The 22,692-nt window shown below is 41.2% G+C and overlaps 1 protein-coding gene across 3 annotated transcripts in view; it reads right to left on the minus strand.

The window, feature by feature from the left end:
• Nucleotides 1-22,692, minus strand: part of ECT2L (epithelial cell transforming 2 like) — a 113,204-nt gene that overhangs the window by 63,417 nt on the left and 27,095 nt on the right. For all 3 annotated transcript variants that reach the window (XM_021937808.2, XM_031667393.1, XM_031667394.1), the window contains 3 exons: nucleotides 6,914-7,076; nucleotides 1,763-2,015; nucleotides 417-585 (listed from right to left, as the gene is read on the minus strand). In XM_021937808.2, coding sequence (XP_021793500.2) covers nucleotides 417-585; nucleotides 1,763-2,015; nucleotides 6,914-7,076 — 585 coding nt within the window. The remainder of the gene's footprint in view (nucleotides 1-416; nucleotides 586-1,762; nucleotides 2,016-6,913; nucleotides 7,077-22,692) is intronic.

The raw sequence follows: 22,692 nt of genomic DNA on the forward strand, positions 1-22,692 counted from the left end.
TAACTTTATACAGAAAATATACTACATCCACAATATAGCTTCAATGCAGAGTTGAGAATATGTCAAGCTGGGCTCAGTGGCACATGCCTGTAATCGCAGCTATTTGGGAGGATAGTGGGAGGAACGCTTGAGCCCACAAGTTTGACACCAGCCTGGGCAATGTGGCAAGACCTCATCTCAAAAAAAAAAAAAAAAAAAAAAGAATATTTAAAATGTAAGTTTTGGATGTTATACGTTTACCTCTTCAGAAGGCATGTTTGACCACTGTTCTAGAAAATTAATTATCTTTACTGATATTTCAGAGGATATGAGCCACAGAATTACACAAGATTTCTGCACGATAGCTAAATTTATTCTAGAGTGAATGTTTGGTATTGGGATGGTGTTGAGCCGTCAGTAGATGGAATTTTGCTTACCGCTTGGGCAAGATTTCTAAAGATGTCAAAACAAGCTGTTTCTCCAAAGCTTCATGTGAACCCACTCGCTCCCTTACAGTCTGGGAGAGGCGTGGTTGGCGTCTGGGCTTTAGCACGCTAGAGCAGCAAGTTCCACTAACCCACAGGGGTCTAACTTTGAATAACTCCTCTGAAAAACAAAAAGCAGCAGGCGGGGCTGATTACTTCATACTTCTCCCAGCCAAGTCCACACAGATAAAGGCATCAAAAATAAAGCTGTACCAGGGCAAGATTCCAAATGACAATAATTACAGCCATTTTCATGTACTCTGTTTGGATTTCTCATCCTCTCAGCACTGTGGCTGTGAGCTACCAGTCATTTCAGGTCAAGAAACACAGCTCAGAGAACAAGCAACCCTTTTCTTGAGGAGACCAGTTAATCAATTGATATGTGTCACATTCATTTGTGCCCTTCTTCTTGCCTTCAAGCAATTTCTTATTTGTCACAATCTCACCGGAGGGTGAGTTAGTGAGAAGAAAGCACGGGAGAACTCAAATCAGTTTTGCTGTTTTCTTTTACACACTGCGTAAAGCATAAGGCCTAGCTGAGGCTGGACACCGTGGCTCACGCCTGGAATCCCAGCACCTTGGGAGGCCAGGGTGGGTGGGTCACTTGAGCCCAGGAATTCGGGACCAGCCTGGCCAACATGGAGAAACCCTGTCTCTACAAAAATAGAAAAAATTAGCAGGGCATGGTGGTGTGCACCTGTGGTCCCAGCTACTTGGGAGGCTGAGGTGGGAGGATCACTTGAGCCTCAGAAGTTGAGGCTGTAGTAAGCCAGAGATCGCACCGCAGCACAGCCTGGGTGACAGAGTGAGACCCTGTCTCAAAAATATATAAATAAGTAAATTAAATAAATAAGGGGCGTAACTGAAAGAGGCTTTAAAAAGAGAGGAAAAAGATGTCCTCTTTCTCCTTTTTTAAATGGCATTTTCCCTGCTTCCATTCTCACTTTCATTTCTCCTCCTTTTTTCATCACTCCCAGTTCCTCTGTTTTGAACCTATTTATTTGCTTCTTATCCGTGTTCAAACATCTTTCTGCTTTTTGTTTTTGGTCTTATAAGCCTGAAAGGAGCCAGAACAGCAATGGAGACACTGATATTTAACCTTACATATTTTGTCTGCTTTGTTTTTCTCATCAATTAACTTGAAATATACAATAAAGAAAAAAGCTCTTCTGGAAAATAAAGACTGCCACTCAGAGTATTGCGAAAGACAGGGCCGTCCTCCTCTGTGAGAATTTGTATGTGATCCATTTGTTTCTACAATATTTACATAAGATATAAAGATTTAAAATGCTACTTACTGTTACGTAGTGCAATTTCCTCCCAAATTCTTTTCCTCAAGCACTCTTCTCTTTGTCTCTCCAGTAGTTCCTCATCTTCTGTTTTGGGTTCATTCAGCGTCCCATAAGTAGCAGCAGCCTCCCTAGGTGTCAGCCAGTCTAAGTGGGACACACAGGCAACGTAATGGCGCTTCCAAGCACCATACTCATTATCTGTTGGAGTATAGGGCAGAAACCACCCGAACTTAACGCATTTGGGCATCCATAAGCAATCCTTCAGAAACAAGAGGAAGATGAATCACAAATTGTTTTCAGACAGTTTTCTAGCAATAATATTTTCAGGTACACAGATACTTTTTCATTACACTGAGATTTCTGGTACAAAAATCTGAGAATTTATATGCAAATACATTTGTTTTACAATGTTTATATAAAATATAAGGTTTTAAAATTATTATTATTATTATTATTATTTTTTTTTTTTTTTTGAGACAGAGTCTGACTCTGTCGCCCAGGCTGGAGTGCAGTGGCCGGATCTCAGCTCACTGTAAGCTCCGCCTCCCGGGTTTACACCATTCTCCTGCCTCAGCCTCCCGAGTAGCTGGGACTACAGGCGCCCGCCATCTCGCCCGGTTAGTTTTTTGTATTTTTTTAGTAGAGACGGGGTTTCACCGGGTTAGCCAGGATGGTCTGGATCTCCTGACCTCGTGATCCGCCCGTCTCGGCCTCCCAAAGTGCTGGGATTACAGGCGTGAGCCACCGCGCCTGGCTAAAAATATTTTATTTTATATATTTTGAGACGGAGTCTCACTGTGTCACCCAGGCTGGAGTGCAGTGGCCGGATCTCAGCTCACTGCAAGCTCCGCCTCCCGGGTTCACGCCATTCTCCTGCCTCAGCCTCCCGAGTAGCTGGGACTACAGGCACCCGCCACCACGCCCGACTAATTTTTTTGTATTTTTAGTAGAGACAAGGTTTCACTGTGTTAGCCAGTATGGTCTTGATCTCCTGACCTTGTGATCCGCCCGCCTCGGCCTCCCAAAGTGCTGGGATTACAGGTGTATTTTTGCTAGAGACGGGGTTTCGCCCTGTTGGCCAGGCTAGTCTGGAACTCCTGACTTCAGGTGATCCACCCGCTTCAGCCTCCCAAAGTGCTGGGATTACAGGTGTGAGCCACTGCACCTGGCCAGATATAAGGTTTTTAAATGCTACTATTGACTTACTATCTGAACTTGACTTGGAAATAAGAAGCACATCTTGTTCCACAGGAAAAATAGTATTTGATGAATATATACATTATATGTGAATGTATGTATTAGACCTCTTTGTGATACTTATCTAGTGTTCCAATAGCATTTGGTTACATTAACCCTAGATTCTGAAAATTCAGCTTCTAGCAATAATGGAATAGTTTCTTTCAGATTAACCCTCTCATTGAGAATAATTTTGACTGAAGCATATGATATTGCCAATATGCAGCCATTTTGACATAAGAAAAAGAAAATTTCATGTGGTTTGATCTAATGAAATATCTAGACCAAATATTATACAATTATTTGAAGGCTATATTATAGAGCTATCAATGCAATAAGGACTTGTTCAACCGAGACCCCAGAAAGAAGGGAAACCCAGAGAGGTAAGCCTGATATTTGGCATCACTTTTTACTTCAAGGCATTTGTCAGTTCCAAAGTAAAGCTTGTTAGGCTGAGAATCCGAACAGAAAGTTATGACTAAAAGACTTAGATGTAGAAAAGAATCTTAAGCATTCTCACAGGGAAGAGAGGACACAAATGGAAATTTAGGGCCCACTGAGAGGAAGAGCCTTGGTAATCACACCAGCTTTCAGTTAAGATTCTTTTCAGGAAGGACAATACTGAATTAGACAAACTCACAAAGACTGAAGCCAGCTTTGAAATATCTCATTCCTTGACTGGATTTGTATGATTTGTTCCTAGTACTAGATATGCCAGAAGCAAAAGTAAATTCTCTCCGGAGGAAGATAACATCACCCAGAGACTCAAAGGATCACATCAATTTTGTATACTCAGTATGCGGTACTCAATCAAAATTAACTAGAACATACAATAGACAAGAATTCTGTCGTCTTTTTGGTTTTTAGTAACTATAGAGAGATCCTCAGGCAATCCAAATACTGTAATCATCAGACATGAACTTTGGGGAAATAAATACTCTATAATTAATATATCTAAAATAAATGACTAGGTGGAAAATTTTGGCAAAAGAAATCAGTATTCTAGAACTGAAAATATATAATAACTGAAATTTAGAACTCAATGGATGGGTTTAAGATCAGATTAGAATCTAGCTAAAGAAATAATTAGTAAACTGAAAGATGGGTCTGAAGAAAATCCAGACTGAAATACTGAAGGTCACAGAAATGGAAAATGTATAAAAGAATATGAAAGTTATGAGACATGGTGAATCTTTCCAACCTATAAGTATTGGAATACTAGGAGAAAAAGGGAGAGAATGGGGCGGAATCAATATGAAGAAATAACATCTGAGAATGTTTCAAAACTGATGAAAGACATTAAGTCTCAGACTCAAAAATCACAGCCAAACACAAAACAAGGTACATAAACACTCACACCTAGGTATATCACAATAACGTTACTGAAAATGAAAAAAAAAGTCCGAAAAGCAGCTAGAGATGATAGAAATGTTACCTTTAAAGGATCAACAATAAAACTTGACTTCTCAAGAAAAACAAAAAATGAAATATTTCAGAGTTCTATAAAAAAATTAGCTGCCAACCTAGAATTCAGACTTCTTACTGAAATATCTTCTAAGTATGAAGATGAAATAGATATTTTCAGACACACAAAAACTAAGAGAATTTATCAGCAGCACGCCTGTACTAGAGGTAATATTAAATAGGACGTAAAAGGAAAATGATCCCAAATGGAAACTAGGAGATGCGGAACAGAAAAAAATGAGCTACAGAAAAAAATATGGTCATATATGAATAAATATTGACTACATAAAACAATAGTAATAAAGATTTGTGAGATAAGTGTTTATGTGTTATATATGTTTATTTTACACACTTAACCCTTGAACAACGGGTTTGAACTGCATGGGTGCATTTATACACGCTTTCTTCCACCTCTGCCGCCCCCAAGACAGCAAAACCAACCCTTCCTCTTCCTCCTCCTTTTCCTCTTCTTCTTCACCTTTCTCAGCCTACTCAACATGAGGATGAAGATCTTTATGATGATCCATTTCCACTTAACAAATAGTAAATATATTTTCTCATGAATGTTTAAATAACAATCTCTTTTCTCTTGCTTGCCATATTGAAGAATACAGTATATAATACACATACAAAACGTGTGTTAATTGACTGTTAGCGTTATCAGTAAGTCTTCTGGTCAACAGTAGGCTCTTAGTTATTAGTATATATAAAATAAAAATCTTTAACAAAAAAGCATGGAAACTGAGAGGAGGGTAAATAAGTTAAAGGGTTCTAAGCTCCTTGCATTGTCTTAGAAATGGTAAGATAATATTAATACAAGGTTATATGTTATAATCTCTATGGTAACCATGAAATAACTGTTAAAGAATCTAACAATTGAAAAAACAAATTTTTTTTTTTTTTTTTTGAGACAGAGTCTTGCTCTGTCGCCCAAGCTGGAGTGCAGTGGCCCGATCGCTGCTCACTGCAAGCTCTGCCTCTGGGTTCACGCCATTCTCCTGCCTCAGCCTCCCAAGTAGCTGGGACTACAGGCGCCCGCCACCACACCTGGCTAATTTTTTTTTTCTTTTTTTTGTATTTTTAGTAGAGACGGGGTTTCACCGGGTTAGCCAGGATGGTCTTGATCTCCTGACCTCGTGATCTGCCCGCCTCGGCCTCCCAAAGTGCTGGGATTACAGGCGTGAGCCACCGCGCCCAGCCTGAAAAAAAAATTTTAATTAACGCAAAGGAAGACAGGGAGAGGGAAAAAACTAAATGCGACAAACAAAAAATAGTAAAATGATAGATTAAACACAAATATGTAAGTGTTTACAGAAATATAAACAGACTAAGCCAGGCACAGTGGCTCACGCCTGTAATCTCAGCACTTTGGGAGGCCGAGGTGGGTGGATCTCTTGAGCCTAGGAGTTCCAGACCAGCCTGGCCAACATGGCGAAACCTCATCTCTACTAAAACTACAAAAATTTGCTGGGCGTGGTGGTGCATGTCTATAGTCCCAGGTACTCCAGAGGCTGAGATGGGAGGACCACTTGAGCCTGGGAGGCAGAAGTTGCAGTGAGCCAGATGGCACCACTGCATTCCAGCCTGGGTGATAGAATGAGATCCTGTCTCTGAAAAAAAAAGTATGTGTATTGTTACATTTTATTAAATATTTTACAAGAAAAGGGACAGCCCAGAGGCAGAATTAATGGCAAAAGATGTTAATTTTAAACAGCTGCTGCTTTTAACTGCTTTCAACTGCTGTTAAGATCTCAATGTATGTTCTTTAACAGATGTTAGACAATAAGGGATCAGTTGAGGCTGTGGTTGTGTAGCAGTTTCTAGAGCTGAGTTATTGGAGATAATATACAAAATCTAAAGCATATATCATTTTTCATGAAGAAAAGTGAACTTCTTGGCAGGGCGCGGTGGCTCATGCTTGTAATCCCAGTACTTTGGGAGGCCGAGGCAAGCGGAACCCAAGGTCAGGAGTTTGAGACCAGCCTGACCAACATGGTGAAACCCCGTCCCTACTAAAAATACAAAAATTAGCCAGCTGTGGTGGCAGGCGCCTGTAATCCCAGTTACTCAGAAGGCTGAGGCAGGAGAATCGCTAGAACCCAGGAGGTGGAGGTTGTAGTGAGCCGAGATCGCGCCACTGCACTCCAGCCTGGGTGACAAAGCGAGACTCTGTCTCAAAAGAAAGTGAACTTCTTTAACCAAGATAAAATGTTTTCTAAATAATTATACGGAGTATTTAAAGATTTTTTAAGTAACAGGAATTATTGGACTAGTCTATATGCCTTATTTATTTATAGAAATACATTATTTCACTTATCCCTATTTTTTCTCTCAAGGGTAAGGGATGGATCAGGTACCCTCAGCTATTGTCTTCAGGGAAGGGAGCTACCCTAGTAGCCTCATTTAAGATTACAGCTGTACTTGTGCCCTATTACTAGGAAGTGACAAATAGTAAACCTGTTCAGTTAGAAACTTCCAGGGCCAGCTGACTTGGGCAGCTGCACACAAATCTTTCGGACTCAGAAAGGAAAAGATATATAGAGAAATGAAGCGTGGTAACACTGTAGAGAAATCCACTTTGGCCACTTGCATCCTTTCTGAAAACCAGTCTTGGACAAACCTAAAAAGAAAGAGAAATTTAGTTTAGAACATTAATGTCTAAAATTGACTAAAAAGCATAAATATTGGTCATTGATCTTCCTCCAGTGTTCTACCTATAAAAAATCCTAACAAAACATAAATCTAGATTTAAAAAACATTCAGGCCGGGTGTGATGGCTCAAGCCTGTAATCCCAGCACTTTGGGAGGCCAAGGTGAGCGGATCACTTGAGGTTAGGGGTTCAAGACCAGCATGGCCAACACAGCACAACTCTGTCTCTACTAAAAATATGAACAATTAGCTGAGTATGGTGGTACGTGCCTGTAATACCAGCTACTCGGGAGGCTGAGGCAGGAGAATCACTTGAACCCAGGAGGCTGAGTTTGCAGTGAGCCGAGATCATGCTACTGCACTCCAGCCTGGGCAACAGAGTGAGACTCTGTCACCAAAAAAAAAAAAAAAAAAGTATTCGCTTTGAATTATCCATTCTAAAAAGGAAGACAAATAACAGGAATATCTAAAATTTACAGGAAGAAAACAGTCTTCGAGTAAACCTAGTTTGGTGTGATTTTCAACAGAAAAAGACTATAAAACCTTTTCACTATCAATTTAAAACTGAACCCAAGATTTTTAATGGAGTTGAAATTCAAAGCAAAGATATATTCACTGAGATTTTCTTGTGTGTGGACTTTTTTGCTTTTTTAGACCAGTGCTTCTAGAAGAAATTTCTTTTTCCCTTTGAGTGACTGCCTCTATTATAAGACCAAATTCTCTTCCCCACTGGAGCTGACACACTATATTATGTGATGTATTTAATCCTTCTTTTGACACAAAGCTGGCCATATTCTGAAATGCCAATCATTTGTCCTGAATGGGTAGCAGGTATAGAAAAGAATAATGTGCTATTACGGGTCAGTAAGAGAGTTTGCTCAGCCTGGCGTGGCTACGGGAAGAGTGCGGAGAGACTCGGTGGGGCAATAGCCATGTGCAGAAGGGGAGAAGGAGACGATGGCTTCTGAATGGCTGGAAGATCGGTTGTTTACAGGGGGTTGGGAAAGATTTGAAGATTATGGGAGCTAGGTTTCTCACTTTTGGAAAAAGGATCTACAAATACTTAAAGGAGGAAAGCTAGACTAATCTATATGGAGTTGGAGAGAAATTGGAGATATCACTGTAAAATCTCATGTTTTAAAATATGTATATAAATGAATGATACACAAATAGAGACAGATGGCTGTATATGTACACGTGTGTACATATATTTCATCTTAGAGCACCTAAAAGCAATGACATCCCAAAAGCAATGAACACACCATAAACTCAGATATTGGTTTCTCAATTCCATTTCCTAATAAAATAAACCAGAATTTACTGGAGAAATGGCTGATACCAGGGTAGGGACAAGGAAAGTATAAGATAGATCTGGAATATCTTGACACCAGAAAATAAGGAAGTACTTAACCAAAAGAATACAGAAGCCAATTTATTAATAAAGTCACTCCCACTGGCAAAATATGGAATAATTTGAGTTTCAAAGCAAATAATTAATGTAATATAGCCTATTGAATAAAATAGGCATTCCTGAGTCCATACTGATATAAATATACCCATGAATGAATGAATAAATAGGGGAGAAGGAAAACTACCTCATAACAGAACACCAATTAATACATGCAGAGGGAATTAAGAAATTAGGAAATCACTGCTTGGAGGCCATCATATTAATAATTGCTTCAAATAGGAATCATTAATGAGTGACTCATGCCTGTAATCCCAGCACTTTGGGAGACCGAGGCGGGTGGATCACCTGAGGTCAGGAGTTTGAGACTAGCCTGGCCAATGTGGTGAAACCCTGTCTCTACTAAAAATATGAAAGTTAGCCAGGCATGGTGGTGTATGCTTGTAAGCCCAGCTACTCGGAAGGCTGAGGCAGGAGATTTGCTTGAACACGGGAGGCAGAGGTTGCAGAGATCGCGCCACTGCACTCCAGCCTGGGTGACAAGAGCAAAACTCCATCTCAAAAAAAAAAAAAAAAGAATGATTAATGAATGCCAAAACTAGTGGGTGAAGCTTGATAAGAAACAGGATATTTACATAGATTAAAATAGTTTTTGATTACTTTAAAATTAATCAAATACTTTAAAATTATTTATTAAATATAAATTAAGTACAAAATACTTAATAATTAACTATCTTAACCAAGGGATACAATCACCAGCTGTGGGACAAATTGACATGCTATGCCCCCCGATGCAATCCACAGAGAACACAGCATCATTTCCACGCTGTTCCTGCCAAGAAGGTACAAACTGAACGTCATCTTGAGGAACCATCACCCAACCAGAAATCGAGGGTCATTTGACAAAGCAGCAGGCCTGTACTCTTCGAAAGTATCAAGTCATAAGAGACAAGGAAAACCTGAGCATTTGCTCCACATTGAAGGCGGATCTAGAGACATGGAAACTAAATACAGTAGATAACCCTGGGCTGGATTCTGGACCAAAAGGAAAAGTGTGATTATAAAGGACATTGCTGCAGCAATCAGGAGTATGGGAGTGGAGTCTGCGGGGTGGATGTAGTGTTGTATCAGTGCTGATTTCCTGGTAATGCTGGATGTACTTTGATTTTTCAGCAGTGTATACACCTTGTGTTTTAGGAAACACATTGACAACCTTAAGGTAATGGGCATCATGTTTGTAATTTACTCTCAAGTGATTCTAAGTAATAAGGCAAAAATGGTAAAATGTTAGCTATTAAACTGTTAACTTTTTTTTTTTTTTTTTTTTTTGAGACAGGGCCTGGCTCTGTCACCCAGGCTAGAGGGCATTGGCACGATCTCAGCTCACTGCAACCTGTGCTTCCCAGCCTCAAGCAGTCCTCCCACCTCAGCCTCCCAAATTGCTGGGGCTCCAGGCACGCACCACACACCTGGCTAATTTTTTTGTATTTTTAGTGGAGATGTGGTTTGATTACGTTGCCCAGGCTGGTCTCGAACTCTTCAGCTCAAGTGATCCGCCTGCCTTGGCCTCCCAAAGTGCTGGGATTATAGGCGTGAGCCACTGTGCCCAGCCATAACTATTAAAATGTTAACTAAATGAGGAAGTCCAGGTAAAAGGGATAAAGGCATTATCTGTACTATTCTTGCAACTTTTCTGTGAGTTAAAAATTATTGCAAAATGAAAAGTTTTTTTTAAGTGGCCAAAATATTTTTTTTAAAGTTTGCTTCAGTTCCAAGTTTTAATGATTGCTGATTTATTTTCTGTGTTCCTCCTCCCCTGGCCTTAAGTCACTGCTGTTTTTTTAATCCCTGTCCATGTAGCCTTGTCACATCCTGAGACGAAACAGAGTGGCATAAAATGAACCTGTTTGCATGCCGTTGTAAGGAAAGAGAGAGAGAGAGAGAGAGAGAGAGTGTGTGTGTGTGTGTGTGTGTGTGTGTAAACAGGGGCAAAGAATGGAGTCGGGCCTGTACTGGTAGCATGTAGTATCCACAGACAGAAGTGTCACTTGAGGATCTTGTCAGTATCAACAATAAAGCACAGGTAATAACTGTAATTTCCTTAGAGATTAACATTCAAGCTGAACAAGACTGTGGCAATGCCAAGAACAGCTAATCTCTAATGAATTACTGTCCTCATTGCCTGAGACTTTAGGATCATTTTGCTAGCCTTTGAGATAAGTTTTATTCTCATTTACTTGGAATTATAAAATAGATTAATAAAATATGAGGCAAAACAGAAATGTTTCTGGCCTCCTTTCCAAAGAAGGGTCTCAGTATCTTCAGATTTTCATGTCTACTACCTTCCCACCTCACAGCATCTATTGTTCCATCCCAGCAAAGCAAATGAGAATTGAATATGAATTACTTCCAAAAGTAAACCTTGGTTATACATATTTCATATTTGTTCCTATTCTATGCTGCTACAAGGACACATTTGAGTATACTGAATCTTAAGAAGAAAGAAAAATGCTTCTGTCACATTAAAAAAAAATACATGATCAGCAGAACTAAGGTAGGGTAGTTTGTAGTAATGACATTGCGGGGCTCATCATATTTTAGTTAATGTTGCAAAGTAAGAAATCCGTGAAGAGAAATAACAACATGTAAGAAGAAAGTGAAAAAATGTGTTTTGCTCATTTATTGTGACAAGGATGGTTTCATTTAAATAATTCATGATAATGCTTTGCAGTGTGCCACTGAATGTACAACGTGTACTTTGCAAAAATAACAAAGCTTAGTAATGCGGGACTTGAATTTAATTCTCTGCTCTTAAATTTCTGATAAGTAGAAAGAAGCTGCCAAAATTGTGATGAAAATGACTAGGAGAACAGCTTGGAGAGAGGCCTGTGGAGGGGAGAGTGGATTTGGCAGAGGTCCCTGTTTTCTGGTTGCCTAGGCAGCACCTCTAAGCCTTGTCTGGTGGCTTCTTTACAAACAGTTTTATGGCTTGGTCAGGGTCTGGGATGCTGTTCATACCCCAGTTTCAGTCCCTGGTGCATGGTTTTGTTTTGTTTTTTTTTTTTAATTAATTAATTTATTTATTTTTGAGATGGCATCTTGCCATCTCACCCAGGCTGGAGTACTGTGGCATGATCTCTGCTCACTGCAACCTCCACCTCCTGGGTTCAAGCGATTCTCCTGTCCCAGCCTCCTGAGCAGCTAGAATTATAGGTCCGTGCCACCAAGCCCGGCTAATTTTTGTATTTTTAGTAGAGACGGGGTTTCACCATGTTGGCCAGGCTGGTCTCGAACTCCCGACCTCAGGTGGTCCTCTGGTGCATATTTTAATGGGGCCAAAAGGAGATGACACAAGGGCAAGGGGAACCATAGGCATTTGTGCAACTCCTGAGTTGCATGAAAAGGAAGACAAGTTGACAAGTGACAAATATCAACGGCCATACAAATATGCTTTTGGATCCAGCAATTCCTCTTCTAGGGTTTTTGCCTAAAACAGTGATTAAAGATATGTCTAAGGATTTAGCTAAAGGATGTTCCTCTAAGTGTTGTTCATAGTAGCAAAAGCTGGGGAAAACAAGCTAAATGTCTGAAATAAGTTATGGCATATCTATAAAATCTAATCTTCCTAGAAATCAGTAGACTGAGCTGAAAGAGGAATCTATGTGATATGCTTTGGCTTTATGTCCCCACTCAAATCTCATCTCGAATTTTAATCTCCATAATCCCCATATGTTAAGGGAGGGACCTGGTGGTGGGTGAGTAGATCATGGAGGTGGTTTCCCCCATGCTGTTCTTGTGATAGTGAGTTCTCATGAGATCCGATGTTTTACTGGTGTTTTACAGTTCCTCCTCCTCTCTCTCGTTCTCTCTCCCTCTCTCAATCTCTCTCTCTCTCTCTCTCTCTCTGTCTCTCTGTCTCTGTCTCTGTCTCTGTCACCTGCCACCACGTAAGATGTGCCTGCTTCCCCTTCCACCATGATTGTAAGTTTCCTGAGGCCTCCCCACCCATGCAGAACTCTGAGTCAATTAATTCTTTTATCTTTATAAATTACCCAGTCTCAGGCAGTTCTTTATAGCAGTGTGAAATGGACTATTATACTATGAACTAATTTCAAACAGCTAAAAGCTTGGGATTATAAAGCATAATCTCTTCAAATGGAAAAGTAATGAAAAAAGAAATCAGCAAGTTATAAAATTAAAAAAAAAAAAAAAACACACAAGGACACCAAGTGGGAGCGGAAATTGAGAAATTCACAGAAGAATTGGGCCCAGTCTTGATGAGTAGTGCTAGGCTTTCCTACTGACAGGAGTTCACACCTTGTAGGGAAGAAGCAAGGAAGCACACTGTCTCCTGGGCTGCTACAGGAAAGGGAGACCTGGGGGAAATCAGAACAGGCCTGTACCTTGCATGGGCTTAAGTCCATATTAAATCTCCTGGCACATTAGAGACCCTGAGCTACCATAGAAACATAAATGCTGGTGAGAAAATAAGAAACCCAAGGGGTTCCCAGAGAGGAAGATACACATGTGAACCACCCCATGTGCCTCCACAACCCAGGGCAGTTATCCTCCCCGTGGAAAATAACCTCAGACTAAAACACCATGAGGGAAGGCCAGCAAATGAAACAAACAAGGGATCTGTCGCCTCAAGAACTAAAGGTAATGAAATTATCCAAGAGATTTTAACATAAACATGCTGAAAATATTCAAAGAGAAGTCAAGGTAATAGTAGGAGTGAATGTTTGAAATGTTCATTTGGAAAAGAAACAACAGACATTTGAAGTAAAAAATACATAGTTTTTGAAATTAAGAGAAAACTGAATAAGTTGGATAATAAACTTGAAACCAAAGGAGGGAAAACTAGAGAATCTTAAGCAAAATCTGGACCATTGAATACTATAAAGTCACTAAAAATGATTAAAAAAATTGAAGACATTTCACTTAGTTTCATGCACTATTATCCATATGAGAGTTTCATGCAGCATACAAAGTTCCTGAAATGTCTGGCAAATTTTGTATCTATGCACCTATGTGTGTTTTCTGGGGGGGAGATTTATAGTTTTTGGGTGCAGTTTGAATACCTCTTCTCAAAGGAATACATGATCTAAAATTGTTTCATTAAATTGGTATGTGCATGTTTACTGTGGTTGTACAGTTCACTGATTCGCTTATTAAATCAACATTATTTTGAATCCCTTCTTATATTCTGGGGTTTTAATGAGACAAAAAACAAACAAACAAACAAAATGACACAATTCCTGCCTTTATGGAGCCTACAGTATGGTTAGGAAGACAGCACCAATTTTTTAAAAAATCTAATACAGTGAAATTACATCTGTAGTTAATCTTCTGAAGAAAAAGTACATGTGTGGAAAGGCTTCCCTGCAGGAGCTAAGTGGGTTAAAGGCAACTTGGAGAAGAGGGCAGTGGAGGTAGAAGAGCCTCCTAGGTAGAGGGCAATGTCAAGGGCAAAGACAGCATGGCATCCCTGAAGAGCTGGAAGAAGGTGAGTTGGGCTGAAGCACCAGGAACTATGGAGGAAGAGGGAAGAGGGGAAGCTGAAGGGGGGGTCAGAGCCATATCCCTGCAGGGCCTTAGATGCCATGTTAAAGTTTACAATTTTTTAAACTAAAACTGTTAAACAGGGGCATGATGACATGGTCTCAGTGCCATTTGAGAAGCCAACACTGACTGCACAGGGAGGGGTGGGAGAGTCCAGAATGATGGGGAGACCAATTAGAAGACCACGGCCATAGCCATAGCCTAGGCCAGATATAATGGTGGGTTGGCCTAAGGTGGTATTGATAGAGATGTAGAAAATTGAACACATGAGAGATATTGGGGGTAAATTGATAAGTGATGATTAGATGACTCTTGGGTTTCTAACTTTTAGAACTGGATGGCTGGTGGTACCATTATTAAAATAGAGAATATAGTCACATTTTGCCTATGACGATTGTACACACTTGGACGTGTTGTTTTGGGGTGTTTTCAAGACATTCAAAATTAAATATCAAGTAAGCAGTTGGATATATAATTAGGAACTCAAAGGCAATGTCTGGGCCAAAGACAAAAATTGCCTGATCACTGTTATAGAAATATTAAATAAAAGCCTGGGTATGGATTAAGTGCTCTATACAGACAGCACAGAGTAAAAAGAGAAGCAGAGTTCCCACAGGCTGGAGGAATGCCCGCATTTAACAACACATAGAGGATTTGTCATTAAACAACATGGAAAGGACAGGACCGAGAGGTAGGAGGAAGCCAGGTGAATCTTCTATCATGGCATCCACAGGAAGATTGTCATTTCGAGGAGTGAGTACTTGATTGTACTGAAAACTGCAGAGAGGACAGGCAAGATAACTGAAAAAAATCCAAGAGTCCTCTGGATTCAGCCATATGGACTTAAAAGGGCAGAAACCAGTTTAGGATGGGGTGAGTAGTGAGTTGAAACTGGGGATCTGGGGACAGTCCCTGCAGATGACTCTAGAGCAGATGTATGGCCCGTGGACTGTATCCATTTGTTTTTGACATCCCTTTTTGCAAAATGTTACTGGAACACAACCATACCCATTTACTTACATACTGCCTATGGTGGGCTTCGTACTGCATTGGTAAAGCTAAGTAGTTGGAGCAGGGATCACAGGGCCCACAAAGCCTAAGATGGTTGCGATCTGGCCCTTTAGAAAAAGCTTGTCCACCCCTGTCATAGAGTGATTTGGAAGGAAGGAACAGAACACAGTGGTAGAAGCTAGACTTTTCTGAATACACCTTGTTTTCTAGATGTGACTTCTGTAACCACATGTCTTTTAATATTAAATTATCAAACAAAATTGGATTTGATAAAAGCAATCCCTAAAATTCAAAAGCAAAATGAAACCAACCTAATTGTGTATTGAGTTAGTTGAATAACCATACAGATTGGGATTATTCCATTTTAAAACACAGAAATTTGACTCTATGTCCCTAAATGTGGCATACCTTAAGGACAATAAGAACTGCAAAAATTATTTTTAACTGATTTCAGTAATGACATAGGGAGTGGTACTGATGGTTTTGTTGTTTTGGGAATGTTGTGCATGTATTATGGAACAAACAAAATGAGTAATTACGTTAATGTCATTGGGAACCAAGATTTCCTATGTGAAAGAAAGGAGATATGGATGCAACACAGAAAGGTTCAATACAAATCCTGTTGACTTGAATTTGAATTGAGAGTATGGATCTGAACTCTTGATGCATTGTAACTTTTTTTTAAAGTTATTTTCTAGTTCTGTGTACTAAAAATTCCTAGAAACTTGAACAACCTTATAAGATACTTACAAGAGTGCCCTATTAGGGCAATACCTAATACCAAATATTATTCCCCACCAAAAGGAAACAGGGCTCCTTGGAGAAATGGTGATCCCAAGTCTGAGGCAGAAAAAGGACAAGACGAGCCCAGAAGATTTTATCACACCAGAAAGAAAAGAAACTATTAGAAACAAACAGGTGTGGTGGCTCATGCCCTGTAATCCTAGCACTTTGGTAGGCCAAGGTGGGAGGATAATTTGAGGGCAGGAGTTCAAGACCAGCCTGGGCAACATAGTGAGACTCCCATCTCTACAAAAAAAAAAATTTTTTAAACTTAGCCAGCACCGGGCCGGGCGCGGTGGCTCAAGCCTGTAATCCCAGCACTTTGGGAGGCCGAGACGGGCGGATCACGAGGTCAGGAGATCGAGACCATCCTGGCGAACACGGTGAAACCCCGTCTCTACTAAAAAATACAAAAAAACTAGCCGGGCGAGGTGGCGGGCGCCTGTAGTCCCAGCTACTCCGGAGGCTGAGGCAGGAGAATGGCGGGAACCCGGGAGGCGGAGCTTGCAGTGAGCTGAGATCCGGCCACAGCACTCCAGCCTGGGTGACAGAGCAAGACTCCGTCTCAAAAAAAAAAAAAAAAAAAAAAAAAAACTTAGCCAGCACCCTAGCCTGAGTGACAGAGTGAAACCCTGTCTCAAAACAAACAAAGAAGAAGAGAAATTAACATGTCAAAAGAACTCAAGAGTTATCTTGAGGAGGCTCCCCTGGCCAGGAACAACACAATTTCAATACCAATAAGAAAATAACCGAAATGGATTAAAACATAAGATACTTAAGTTCATGAGTTTATAATACTACGAAGAACTCAGTGATCAATTTTGGAGGATGACATAAAACCAAGCTATTGGTTAGAAAATTGGTAAATAAAATCAACATGTGTCTTTCCTGTATGAACTCTACCTCAGGGGAAAGCACCTCATTAAAGAGGGAAAGTTTCTCTTTATAGAAGTATGCTAACTAGTAAACAGAAAAGGAGTGACGAGGTAGTATGTCGACATTTTGCAACCCCTAATGAAACAGTGGACCCATGCCAAGATTGTCAATGGCATCTAACAGCACACAGAAAAACCACTGGAACTCGCCAGCTTCTGAAGGAAGAACAAAACACCACCTTTAAAGTATTCTTATCAAAAAATCAAATGTGACTTTCATCAGGCCTCAAACTACCAGTTTTCAGGAAAAGGGGAGGCAGAAGGTTACAATCAGCAAAATACAGACTGTGGGAAACTCTACAGGACAAGGAAGAAAAGAAAAAGAGTGAGGGGAGAAAACCTATACATTAAAAGAAATCTAGAAGTCATATTAATCAGTTGCAATTTGTGAACCTTACTGGGTCCTGAGTTAAAACAATTATTTTTAAAGTAAGTTATGAGATCATTGAGGAAAATTGATTACTGACTAGACATTTGATTATACTAAGAAATTATTTTTTCAGGCCGATAATGCAATTGTGATTAGATTTTAAAAAATAGTCCTTTATAAAAAAGTTATGTACTGGAATATTAAAGTATGAAATGACATGATGTCTACAGTTTGCTTTAAAATAAACCAGGGGGCTGGGCGTGGTGGCTTATGCCTGTAATCCTAGCACTTTGGGAGGCCGATGAGGGTGGATCACTGGTCAGGAGTTTGAAACCAGTCTGGCCAACATGGTGAAACCCCGTCTCCACTAAAAACATAAAAATTAGCTGGGTGTGGTGGTACGCGCCTGTAATCCCAACTACTTAGGAGGCTCAGAGGCAGGAGGACCTCTTGAACCTGGGATGCGGAGGTTGTGGTGAGCTGAGATTGTGCTGCTGCACTTCAGCCTGGGGGACAGAGCGAGACTCCATCTAAAAAACAACAAAACAAATAATAATAACCCAGGGTATATAGGGTGGTTACAACTTCGAGAAAATAGATGAAATAATATGAACCATGAGCTGATAATTATTAAAAATGGGTGCTGACTATACCGGGGTCCCTTATATTGTTTGTATATGTGTTAGGCCCTTCTTGTGTTGCTATAAAGAAATACCCCAGACTGGGTATTTTTTTTTTTCTGTTTGGTTTGAGACAGAGTCTCACCCTGTTGCCCAGGCTAGAGTACAATGGTGTGATCTCAGCTCACTACAACCTCCGCCTCCCAGATTCAAGGATTCTCCTGCCTCAGCCTCCACAGTAGCTGGGATTTCAGGCATGCGCCACCACACCTGGCTGATTTTTTGTTTCTTTAGTAGAGACGGGGTTTAACCATGGTGGCCAGGCTGGTCTTGAACTCCTGACCTCGTGATCCGCCCACCTCAGGCTCCCAAAGTGCTGGGATTACAGGTGTGAGCCACTGCACCTGGCTGGAACTGGGTAGTTTATAAAGAGGAGAGCTTTAATTGGCTCATGGTTCTGCAGGCTTTACAGGAAGCATGGTGCTGGCATCTGCTTGGTTTCTTAGGAGGCCTCAGGAAGCTTCCAATCACGGTGGAAGGTGAAGGGAAAGCAGGCACGTCACATGAAGAAAGCAGGAGCAAGAGAATCAGACAGTGGGGGAGTTGGGGGAGGGTGCCATACACTTTTAAATGACCAGATCTCTCAGACGCTCACTATCATGAAGACAGCACCAAACCATGAGGGATCTGCCCCCATGACCCAAACACCTCCCTCCAGATCTCACCTTCAGTATTGGGGATTACAATTCATTATGAGATTTGGGTGGGAACTAATACCCAAACTTGATCAGTATAGTTCGGTTTTCTTTTTTTTTGAGATGGAGTGTCTGTTGCCTGAGCTGGAGTGCAATGATGTGATCTCAGCTCACTGCAACCTCTGCCTCCCAGGTTCAAGAGGTTCTCCTGCCTCAGCCTCCCAAATTACAGACAACTGCCACCACACCCAGCTGTGTTTTGTATTTTTAGTAGAGTCAGGGTTTCACCATGTTGGCCAGGCTGGTCTTAAACTCTTGACCTCAAGTGATCCTCCTGCCTCGGCCTCCCAAAGCGCTGGGATTTCAGGTATGAGCCATCGTGCCTGGCCTATATCATTATAGTTTTAATTAAACTTGAATTTTCCCAAAATAAAGAAAAAATAATTTCTAGCAAACAATCTACCTTGCTGTTGGTTTTCTCTAGTAATGCTTAGTGGCTGGTATGTATGTAGGGGAGAAATTTAAAAGTTCAGGTATTCAGACTAGGATTTTGGAAGATGAATGTGATAAAAATCTTGAGTAAGGGAGCTGAGAGAATTGGAATGTGAATTACTAACATGGCAGACCATGGCCCCTAAATGGGGTGATCAGGCAAGTTAAGTACCAAGGAAAGGGCTGATTGACAGAGAGCAGAGGAGCCCGTGGACTGGAAGGTCAGTGAGTAGAACAGCGATCAAGATGGGGATAGCTGAACAGGCAAACTGGGAGAAGAGGGAATGCTTCCATCAGTGACTTTGGGTTAACTGTAATGCATTTATTGTGGGAGTCGTTGATTAAGGCAGGGGGAGAAAAATTCATTTTGGGTGATAAGACCAACTTGGTGTCCAGAGTGTAAAGTGGGTTTTCCTCATGAATGCCAGTGTCACACAGACTAATGACTGAGTTTGGGATATAAACGAAATGAAGAACCATGTGCTGAAGTCTTCAGAGGACGGGAGAGCAAAACTGGATATGGCTAAAGCAACAAGGAGAGTGATTGAAGTTTCTTTGAAAAAAAAAATTCTGGATAATTGGTCTAATCGGATCCATATATAGTCATATGAATGCACAGGAGTGTAAAAAGAAGGCTGTATATGGTGGTGGATCATTGGATTATTGGTGATGGCTATTTCCCTCTTTTTACTTATCTATATTTTCTTTTCTTTTCTTTTTTTCTTTTTTCTTTTTTTTGTTTAGATGGAGTCCTGCTCTGTTGCCCAGGCTAGAGTGCAGTGGCATGATCTCAGCTCACTGTGACCTCTGCCTTATGGGTTCAAGTGATTCTCCTGCCTCAGCCTCCCTAGCAGCTAGGATGACAAGTGTCCCCCACCTGGCTAATATTTTTGTATTTTTAGTAGAAACAGGGTTTCACCATGTTGGCCACCCTGGTCTCGAACTCCTGACCTCAAGTGATCCACCTGCCTCAGCCTCCCAAAGTGTTGGGGTTACAGGCGTGAGCCACTGTGCCCGGCACTATCTGTATTTTCTAATGCTTCTACAAAAGCCTGGTATTGGTGTTGAACTGGCAAAGAAGAACCAAGGCTCTCACACATCCTGTCCCCTCTAGATAGAACAGTCACTCTCTAAGTCTTTGCTTGACTGACTCCTACTCGTCCTTCAGACTCCAGTGTAAATATCCCGTCCTCAGGGCAGCTTTCCCTGACCCTCTGGCTTAGGTGAGGTCCCATTACTTTTCCTTTGTCACTTCTCACAGTCATAGCTACTTCTTTGTTATGTCAGGCTGGCCAGGCTGGTCTTGGATCATGGGAAATGTCACATAATGCATGCACACAGATATATTGTTGTTACGTAATTGCAGTTTGACTTCCTATGTGTTCATAATAATTTAGGGCCAATGAGGTGATGTGGTTCTGGGGGGTGGAGTCAGAAATACTGAAACCAGTAGAGTGGGTTAGAGTCCTGTGGCTGGTGAAAACTATTTTGGCAACAACGCAGGCAACCAGATCAGGTGATGATAGTGGAGTTTTAGAGTGACATGTCTGGAGTACAGCCAGGATCTCCCCATCTCCTCAACAACCATTCCTGCTGCCCAAACACGTCCCTTTAGGAGGCTGACTGACACTCATTGAGCACTCCTGCTTAATGCCATCTCACAACCTTTGCTGAAACCTGTGTCCTTTACACTTGATGTGCATTACCATGTAATCTAAGCGCTGTTTTATGTTTTTATTCTTGCTGACCCAGTCCTTTTTCAGACTTCACCATTTATTTATTTATTTATTTATTTTTAAGACAGGGTCTCTGACTCTGTTGCCCAGGCTGGAGTGTAATGGTATATTCTCAGTTCACTGCAACCTCCACCTCCCAGGCTCAAGCAATTCCCCTGCATCAGCCTTCTAAGTAGCTGGGACTACAGGCACACACCATAGCACCCAGCTAATTTTTGTATTTTTTAGTAGAGACAGGTTTTCACCATGTTGCCCAGGCTGGTCTCGAACTCCTAAGCTCAAGTGATCCACTGGCCTCCGTCCCTAAGTGCTAAGATAACAGGTGTGAGCCATTGCACCTGGCCTCCTTCACCATGTGATGTCTGTCTCCACTACTGTCTTGTTCACTGCTCTGTCCCTGGCAACTGGCAGAGTGCTTGCAGCATGGCTGGGGCTAAATAAATGTGTATAAATTAAAATAAGAATTGAAAAAAGAATAAACGTCGAAAAATAGAAAAAGAAAATCACTGCTTATAATAGTTTCCTGTTGCTGCTCTAACAAATTTGTAAACAAAGCTACCACAAATGTAGTGGCTTAAAGCAACAGACTGATCTTAGCGTTCTGGAGGTCAGATGTCTCAAGTCACTTTCTCTGGGCTACAGTCAGTCCGAGTGCCTTTTCCTGCTCCTGGCAGCTGCCTGCCTTCCTTGTCTCATGGCCTTTTCATCCATCTTCAAAACCAGCAGTGGAGCCTTTTCGGCCTCCCCATCAAAGGGCTAGAAGCTTTGATGTCTGGCTGCTTCCAGGGTTCACCCTTTTTCTATCTTAGTTTTATTCTACTAGTGGGCAGGCCCTTTTCCACTCTGCTCACTGTTGAGTCCCATGCACTCAGAACTGTGCTTGCTCCATGGTAGGTACTCAGTCAATATTTGTTCAATGCTAAATGAAGAAACTAGCTTTTGTCATGCTTCATTTACTTACCCTTCTGTTGGTGAAATAACCCCAATTTCTATTCGGCAGTGCACATAATTCTAAAGAAGCTGACACCACAGCTCTGAAAAGCATATGATCAAGGTATAGGCCAATCCCCTGGCCACAGCAAGTGGCCAGAAATGGGCATGGGCCTAAACAAGTCTGATCAGAGTAAAGCCCAAACAAATGGTTTTTTTCTTCTGGACACATCTGAGGGAATGGAAGGAGAAAGCCATGGCTACAGAGGCAGAACAGGCACAGGAAGAAACAAGCCATTGGCTTCACTATGGAAGCACTGCAAGAAGCTTCAGCTGCAGGAAGACTCATATCTGGAGTTTTCAATGATGTGAGAATAAAATATGTCCTTCATTATTCACGTCAAGTTTTGGGCTGCCTACAGTGAAACACACTCTAAAGCCAGTAAGTAGCATCACAAGTGCAAAATGAAAAAGGCACCCACAGAACTGGAACAAATCATTTTGTTTCATTGCACTGAGACTAGAAGGGTCGAGACAGTTCATGTGATCTGTGTTCCTGACTCCAAGGAGGAGTAGAATCAAGAGATGGAAGAAGCCTTGGGGCTTTCAGGTCACCCACCCCTGTGTCTGACCCTTGGCTACACCAGATCACCTGAGGAACTTTGTAAAAACAGCTTCCTCCACCCCATTCCATTGTGTTGAGCCAGAATCTCTAGGGGTGAGGCTCATTATCTGTTTTACAAACTCCAAGTGATTCTGAGGGACCATCCCTTCTCAACAGCTATGAACTTCCCATTGGTAGAAGGAAGCATCATAGCAGATCCTAATGCTAATGTCGACGTCAAATTCAAAGCACTGAACGTATGTATCGTGGTCTTAGAAGTATGTATAACTCATTTCTGAATCACTTTATTGAAGTCCCAAATTAATTAAATACTTAGACTATGCATGAGAGTCTGAAGGCCTTTCTCCTGTGTGTAAAAGGAATCTATTTCACTGCTAAAAGGTTTTTGTTTTTCCCTTCATGGTTCTCAGATAAAATTT

This window comes from Papio anubis, chromosome 6 (assembly GCF_008728515.1).
Source record: "Papio anubis isolate 15944 chromosome 6, Panubis1.0, whole genome shotgun sequence".
NCBI classification, from domain to species: domain Eukaryota; kingdom Metazoa; phylum Chordata; class Mammalia; order Primates; family Cercopithecidae; genus Papio; species Papio anubis.